The sequence below is a fragment of the Branchiostoma belcheri genome, unplaced genomic scaffold (assembly GCF_001625305.1).
Source record: "Branchiostoma belcheri isolate BF01 breed outbred unplaced genomic scaffold, Haploidv18h27 scaffold3, whole genome shotgun sequence".
In the NCBI taxonomy this organism is placed as follows: Eukaryota; Metazoa; Chordata; class Leptocardii; order Amphioxiformes; family Branchiostomatidae; genus Branchiostoma; species Branchiostoma belcheri.
In genome coordinates, this window is record NW_017803909.1 from 1,345,010 (window position 1) to 1,352,994 (window position 7,985).

Sequence of the window (7,985 nt, forward strand, 5' to 3'; positions counted from 1 at the left end):
TTGTAAGGAAACGGGGTGGGCGTCGTGTTCGAACAACCGGGCAACTCGTTGTTTACGAACGTTTGGCTTCGCAGGTTTTACGATATGAATATAATGAACGCAGTAGTCTACGTCATCTGTCGTAGAATCATTCGTTCTGTTAAGTAAAGTCACGAGAAAACTAAGCTTACCTGCTCAACGGTCACAGTACACGTACTACCGCTTCAAAAATACCGCCAAAATGTGCCCCATCAGGTTTGTAGTCTGATTTGGTATGCTTCCTTTTGCGTCCGCACCAATGACAAGTTCGCTTCCTCAGATTCGACATCTGACATTTGTGGGTTTAATAAGTAACTAGAATAATTAATGTTGAATAGATCATTATCGTTTTAATCTGGATAAATATGACCTTGTCTATAATGAGTCAAGGATGCGACAAGGATGCGTCTTATCTCCCCTACTGTTCACTGTCACCATAGACTTTGTAATGCGCAGGGCAATGGGTAGAAGTGACTTTGGAATACCCTGGGAGGGGGACAGACGCCTCACGGATCTAGACTTCGCCGATGACATTGCTTTGACAGCAGAGTCTCAGCTGACTCTTCAGGACATGACAACATCAGCAGAAACAGAAGCGGGGAAAAGTGGGTCTAAGGATCAGCTGCCAGAAGACCAAAGTTATGCAGGTGGGAGATCAACAAACGAACACAAACCTGCACATCAGTGGAGAGCCTGTTGGAAACGTAAGGCAGTTCACATACCTCGGAAGCACCATGACAGCAGAAGGGGACACAGACACAGACATCAGTGCCCGCATAGGTAAGGCAGCATCAGTCTTCAGAAGGATGAACCCAGTGTGGAACAGTGGGAAGATATCCAGAGTGCTGAAAACCAAGCTGCTACAGTCAGTAGTAATACCAACTGCACTCTATGCATGTGAAACATGGAAGATAACAACAAGAATGCGGAACAAGCTGGATGCCTTCCAACAACGATGCCTCCGCAAAATTTTACACATAACATACAGAGACAGGATTACCAACGAGGAGGTATACCACAGAACTGGTACAAAACCACTCAGCATCACCATCACCGAGAGGAGGATGAGATATGCTGGACATGTCCTCAGGATGACCTCAGACCGACACGCCAAAACATCTGTGTTTTGGAAACCAGAGGGCAAACGGAAAAGAGGGAGGCCTAAACTAACATGGCGACGTACCCTTCAAAAAGATCTGGAAAGCAGGGGGATAACATTGAAGGATGCCGAGTCCCTCGCCGAAGACAGAGCAGAGTGGAGAAGACTTGCTGCCCAATGTGCCTTGCACGGGAGGAACTAAGTCTAAGTAATGTAATACCTTACCTGCCCAGTGCAGTTGACAAAGTTGTCACATCTGATGTCTCCCTTGTTTGTTCTGACACCGCTCACTCGACCATCTGATGTCAAAACTTTCTCCACACCAACTTTCTCATGGATCTGAACACCTGGAGGAAAGGGTGGTTTAGCAGTTTAGACATAAGGAATAACTAAGATAGGCTGGGTAAAAGTCCACCTGTTTAACCATGTAAACTGTGTTAAAAAGGCATTGCCAAAAGAACATGATTTATTCTGTCAAGAGCTCACTTGAAAGAGGAATGTATCTTACTTATCTGGGATGTATCTAAATGATTATAGAACAGCCATATCTTATATGTTTTTCTTTCCTGCAATACAGTGTATATCAATGAAGGACACTCATAAATCATAGTATTTAACCAAATTATTTTAGATATTAATTGGGTAAGGAGTCAGACTAATATCTCTTACTTTCTTCTGCCCTCTATGCATGGTCTCATGAGGATTTCAACATGAAGACTGAATGGTTTGACCTTGTTCCTTGTAGAAACCAAAGTCCAGGCAAGTACTTTTTTGTAACAGTTTCATGATGGAGCTGTTACCTGCCTGGACTTTGGTTTGACCATGTCTCCCACTAACCTTTCATTGTCGCCCCCTTAGCCAGAGCTTGTGTGACATCAGCTGCTGTAGCCACCCCGTCTCCTGGTACCCACAATGCACCCTTCAGGTCATCCACCCTCAGTAAGGGGTGATAAACACTCACATCTCTGGGACTGACCAGATCACACTCCACTCCCATCGCCCTGGAACACAAGTTACATGTTACATTTTCCAACCATATTCTTACAGTTCTGTACCAAGATTGTCTTGAAAGAATTTATGATGATACATGATTAATGACTGTACTTCTAAGACATATTTCTTGATCATCGACACATTGGAATTGGTGACTATTAAGTGTACCTACCTTATTGCATCTGCATGTCTTCTGTATGCTGTCATTCTGTCCTCTGTACGAGCTACATATATAGAGCCAGTCTGTTGCCAGCCTTGTGAAAAAAAAACATTTTTTTCATTATAGCAGTGCCACTTTAGGCATTTCCCCATATGTAGTAGTACAACTATGTTTTGAAAGACCCTGCACCTGAGTTATCTACAAACAATGGCATGATAAGCTGCTAGAATTATTATTCACTACCAGTAGTATTCTTCTAATGTTAATACAAGCTGCAATAGAAAAGTTCTATCTTTTAAAAGAATGATGACAGCCTCCTATACATCAATTCCTACAAAACTTGAACTTTAAGGGCTATTAAATCAAAGCAATCGTAACAAAAAGAGCAAGATTTGCATGAGAACTTATAAGTCTAGTAATATCTATAATGATATTCATAGTGTTCATGAGATGTTTTTAACCTGTGTTAACACCAGTCTCAGCCTCTAACGTTGGATACAGCTGTTTGCTGTACTCAAACATCTCTCGCAGGATCCCCTCTACCAGCATGGCACAGCAGCCGGCAGCATGCCATGTTGTACCACAGCTTAGTCTGGGGAGGAAAAACAGTGGACAGACATGGATGTTACATCCCTTGAAAGTGTTTTACTGATGCAGCTTGCTGGGCCTATGATACGATTGAACTGCCTTAATTTTACCAAAGTTGCATTTGAATTCATAACAATATACTTATACTGGAAAAGCAATATGTATAGTTAACATTAGTAAACTTACTGGTGAAATATACTACTTAAATATTGATTGCTATCTGTTTAGGTTAACAATCCATTCATAATTCAGCTGACATTGCAATAAGGCTTTCCATATAAATCAAAGGTACTTTACAGTATGATAACGAATAGGTGATAGCATGTTTATTATGTTCAAACCAATAAGCTATAATTTACACACCTTGGCAAAGAAACACTACAATCATACTTTGCACATATTTGCCATACCTTCCCTGCTCCAATAGTACCACATCTGTCCAGCCGAACTTAGCCAGGTGATAAGCCACAGAACAGCCGATCGCCCCTCCCCCTGCGATCACCACTTGTGCCTGGGGTGGCAGCGGCTTCTGCGCCGGCACTTCCTCCTGTGTCGCGTGGAGCTGGCGCCTGTCCACGCCGGAACTCACCCATCTCACGTCAGGGTTTGTGTTTTTGTGACAGAGCTGAGGTGACTTTGTTTGGGAACTGCGAGGCCACCGTCCTCCTCTGGTCCTTCCCCGGACACAGTTCGCCCAAACAGCGCGATGTGACAGCATTGGTATCTGGCGACTGTGCGAGTATACACCATCAAGATCGTACTATTTTGAAGGGTTCAAACATACTTTGGCATGAAGGTTGACCATGAAAACACCGTAACTCGATAATCCAGAACACCAACTTTCATTTTGAAGATGTCAAAGGTCAGGATTGAAGGTTATCTCGTCCTTTCCCGCGAGAACGTACGAGCATTCTGATATACAAGGATAGTGTCGAAATTTCCCTGTTTATCGGTCTCAGAAAACAGAAAGAGAAATGTAAGAAATGACACTTATGGGTTGTTTTCAGTCAGAAATCTGTGGAAAAACAACTTTCTGGCTTTTCTGTTACGCTTCCGACGCGCAAGAACTGCAATAATTACAACGTAAGGTAGGCGTCGCTGTGATACCGTCAAGTTGCTCATTTGGACCATTAACTAACGTTACTAACGTTATATATCATAAAGTAATTGCTGAGATGAGGCCCCGAAGAACGCATGAATATCCCGAAGCAAAGATGATATCAGAGAACAATTGCCATGCTAACATTTACCGTAACATCCCATGATCCACCGACCCTCTCGACAAGAAAAATGGTCCGTCCCTTTAAACCGGTCCTGTTTAGTACTAGTATAACGTTACCGGAGGGTAAACGTCTTTACATATTGGTAACAGAGGTCAGGCCGTCAGAAGTGCCAAAGTCCAGGGCAATGTATTCATCTCAAACAGGATGGTTTTGCATCGGATCCGTCCAGGATGCCTGCTGTTGTCCAGAAGTAGGGTGCTGTGGACAAAACATGACGGTGAGACAAGAACTTGGCATATTTTAGGCTGCCGGGACAACTTACTAGTATTTCCTTCAGTTTCCTTCTGACGAGGCGAATTATAATTAACGTGAAGTAAACAAGTAACGTTACTGAAGTAGTCAGACTAATGATGAGGTTTATACTTGGTCCCTGGGGACGAACAGTGCTATTGACCCTGTGTAAACGTAACAGGTTGTTGTTGTGCGTTGTAAAACCGCGTAATTTGAGAACCCGTGTTGGTAAACCGACCAGTAGGCGGTCGATAGGGGGACGAGACCTGGCCAGAGGTGGGCGTGACCATATTAAAGTGTCAGTGTGTGCATGCTGTGTCTGATCCAGGTCTGATCCTCGATCCTCAAAAGCACAAAAATTATTTGTGAAACGATGGGCAACAAGAGAAATGCTGGCATTAAAATACATGACAGCACTTCTGGGAAAGATCAGAAATACAGGTCACGCATTGTGCGCTAACGGGTATTGTATACAAAGTGGAAATATTTTTGGTAACGCCCCAGGGGCGAAGCATAATGCCCTGGTGTGGCTGAAAATCAAGCAATAGGTGTGTGGTTCATGTATGTAGTTGTGTGCAATAAACAAATTCAGTCAAATTCAACTGCATCAATAACAAAAGTTGACAAAAGTTGACTGTTTTTTGTGCCTATCTTATATGAACACATGAACACTATCGTTAGCAAATGAAAATTTAGCCCAATTAATGTACATATGAAATGAAGATCTTTATTGCATGGCAATGTACATGGTGCAACATTGTATGTCAGATGTTCTAACTGATATTAAGTTTGCATAAATGGATGTAATTGATGTAGACTGTCTGTGACAAAAGAAATCTCTACTACAGTGAAATATGTGAGGACAACAGCTAGCTGCCGTGAACTCAGCTCAGCAAGTGTACAGCTGCCGTCTGAGGCACGGGTCGTGATCGCTGGTGGAGGGGTCATTGGCTGCTCGGTGGCGTATCATCTGGCCAAGTCTGGCTGGACTGACGTGGTGCTGTTAGAACAGGGGAGGTAACAGAGTTCTTCAAGCATTTAAAATGTCCTTATAGTCATATCTACTGGCTAATAAATTACAGATCTCATCAGAGAGACCAAAATCCTTAAAATGTAAGCAACAGCATTCTATTGTATGATTTGTGACTACAATTTTTTTCTTACAGCTTGGGATGTGGCACGACATGGCATTCAGCAGGGTTGGTGGGTCAGATGCGTGCAAATACCCTCCACACCAACATATGTCAGTACAGCACACAGCTTTATGCCACTCTGGAACAGGAGACAGGCCTAGGCACTGGTCAGTGGATAACTTTTATACACACACTCCTCAATGACACCTAATTCACTAAACCCTGCCAAATTATCAGAATATTCTGTCAGACCCAATATAGGGCAGTAGCATTGATCTACAATACATTTAAACCTAGGAAATGTGAATAGCTAATATCACAGCAAATCTGCATGACTGCTGTACATGTGTATCTGCATCCTTGTAGGCTGGCGGCAGTGTGGCTCCATGTCCCTGGCCAGGACAACAGACCGCATGATTTACCTCAGGAGAACGGCTGCTGCTGCGAGGTAATAAAACCTAATGTCGACAGCTGGACTGTCATGACAGCCATAAGAGACATGGATCTGACATTGAAAATAACCATAGAATCTGATTACATTACAATGTGGATAGCAATAACTGGGAGATGATGGTTGGACACTTTGGATTTGTTGTTAGACACTTTTGGACATGTTAGACACTACAAGTCCCTAAAGTGCGGTTGTAATGTGATTTGATTTATTAGATTGTATAGTGAGTTATACAGCCAGGACTTCCCATCTAGCCAGAGGCTATCATAAAGTGGAGATGACAAACTTAGACTTTTCCTAACTCCAGAGCAGCAGGTGTCCAGTGTGAGATGATCAGCGCTAAAGACGTAGCTGCTCAGGTTCCCCTGCTGAGGGTGGATGACCTGAAGGGTGCCCTGTGGATCCCCGGGGACGGGACGGCAACACCTTCCGATGTGATGCAATCTCTGGCAAAGGGAGCAACGTTACAAGGTGGGCTTCTAATGTTGGCAGTTCACCTTCTGGCTGCTGGGGTTGAAGGGGATCGAAAGTCTCAAAGAATCCAAATATTGCTAGATGTAAATCACTACTGTGACGGTATAAACACCTCTTCTGACCATTTGGACCAAGTTTCTTCCAGTGAGTTACAATGGGCCACTTTTATTATGCAAGGATAAAAGATGCAAGAATGATTATGCGGGAAATGTAAACTGTAATTTCCAACAATTAAGTTAAATTTTCAACTGTACATTTCCAGTCTTTGTCAGGAAATGAGCAATCAATCCACTTTCTGCATGATGAAGTCTACCAACACAGATGAACTTTCAAGATTTAATGATTCCTTCAGTGACAACCCATCTATTTGGGGACATGAGAACACCATGTACATGTATTTATCCCATGATTCCTTACAATCCAGGGGTGCAGATTCACCAGCAGGTTGCCGTGGAAACTGTCCTGACAGACGCCGGCAGGGTGGCGGGGGTCCGAACCAACCAGGGTGACATCAGATGTGAATACTTTGTAAACTGTGCGGGACAGGTGAGTTGTGATCATAATGAGATCTTACAGTTTTCCTGGCTGAACATTATGAGACCAGCATTTTGGATCTGGCTGCAGCTGGCATTTGTACATGCTTGTACAGGGTCAGTTTGTAGAGCAAGCAGTAGCCTTTATTCATTTACATTGTATTTGCTAGGTAAATGAGACACTGAGCCAAATATAGTGTACCAGAGTACGTAGGATCTGTAGATGTACATGTAATTAAAACTTTAGTCTTCAGAACTGGCAATTGTTCTTCTTAATATCCATTGCAGTGGGCGTGGCAGCTGGGTCAACTGTCCAGTCCAACTGTTCGAGTACCGCTGCATTCCTGTGAACACTTCTATGTCGTGACTAAACCCTTCCCTGGTGTGACCAAGAACCAGCCAGGTACTGATCCCAGAATTTTACTTTTCTCTTTATAAATCCCTCTTTATAAATCTTTTTGCACCAGTGGCTTTAGATGGTACAATGTAGTATGCACACATTTGCTACAAGTATTCTGTACTCCCTCCAGTCATCAGGGACCCTGATGGCATGCACTACACACGTGAGTGGAGTGGAGGTGTCATGGTAGGAGGCTTTGAAATGAACCCCAGACCGATCTTCACAGAGGGTATCCCACCAAAGTTTGAGTTCCAACTGTTAGAGGAAGACTGGGACCACTTCAGTAAGTCAGATACTTTTATCCCTTGCTAATGAGTTGTAACACAATAGGTGAATCTCAATTCGCACAGATTAAAGTTCAGGTAGATTCTAGAATGTCTTGTTTCCAAGATCCCAAGACCTGGCATTTAGAGTCACTCATGACGACCAAATCTTGTTCCACTCAGTGCCCATCATGGAGCAGGCCATACATCGAACGCCAGCCATCAAGGATGCAGAGATCAGACAATTTCTAAATGGGCCAGAGAGCTTCACCCCTGATATGGCACCTATAATGGGGGAAGCACCAGAGGTGGGTCACAGTAACTATTTAACAGCCAAGGATGGGTGATGTTCAGTACAG

At 43.4% G+C, this 7,985-nt stretch overlaps 2 protein-coding genes across 2 annotated transcripts in view; one reads left to right on the forward strand and one right to left on the reverse strand.

Annotated features, from left to right (window-relative positions):
* LOC109473323 (pyruvate dehydrogenase phosphatase regulatory subunit, mitochondrial-like) overlaps positions 1 to 3,782 on the reverse strand; it is a 19,132-nt gene extending 15,350 nt beyond the window's left edge. Inside the window, exons 1-5 of the mRNA XM_019773192.1 lie at positions 3,269 to 3,782; positions 2,732 to 2,862; positions 2,283 to 2,364; positions 1,955 to 2,118; positions 1,343 to 1,464 (exon numbers count right to left, since the gene is read on the reverse strand). Of these exons, the coding sequence (XP_019628751.1) occupies positions 1,343 to 1,464; positions 1,955 to 2,118; positions 2,283 to 2,364; positions 2,732 to 2,862; positions 3,269 to 3,576 (807 nt within the window). The 5' untranslated portion in view covers positions 3,577 to 3,782. The remainder of the gene's footprint in view (positions 1 to 1,342; positions 1,465 to 1,954; positions 2,119 to 2,282; positions 2,365 to 2,731; positions 2,863 to 3,268) is intronic.
* A 490-nt stretch (positions 3,783 to 4,272) lies between these two features.
* LOC109473702 (pyruvate dehydrogenase phosphatase regulatory subunit, mitochondrial-like) overlaps positions 4,273 to 7,985 on the forward strand; it is a 13,128-nt gene continuing 9,415 nt past the window's right edge. The window contains exons 1-8 of the mRNA XM_019773668.1: positions 4,273 to 4,358; positions 5,221 to 5,389; positions 5,539 to 5,672; positions 5,872 to 5,953; positions 6,264 to 6,427; positions 6,855 to 6,976; positions 7,252 to 7,366; positions 7,494 to 7,646. Coding sequence (XP_019629227.1) covers positions 4,286 to 4,358; positions 5,221 to 5,389; positions 5,539 to 5,672; positions 5,872 to 5,953; positions 6,264 to 6,427; positions 6,855 to 6,976; positions 7,252 to 7,366; positions 7,494 to 7,646 — 1,012 coding nt within the window. The 5' untranslated portion in view covers positions 4,273 to 4,285. The remainder of the gene's footprint in view (positions 4,359 to 5,220; positions 5,390 to 5,538; positions 5,673 to 5,871; positions 5,954 to 6,263; positions 6,428 to 6,854; positions 6,977 to 7,251; positions 7,367 to 7,493; positions 7,647 to 7,985) is intronic.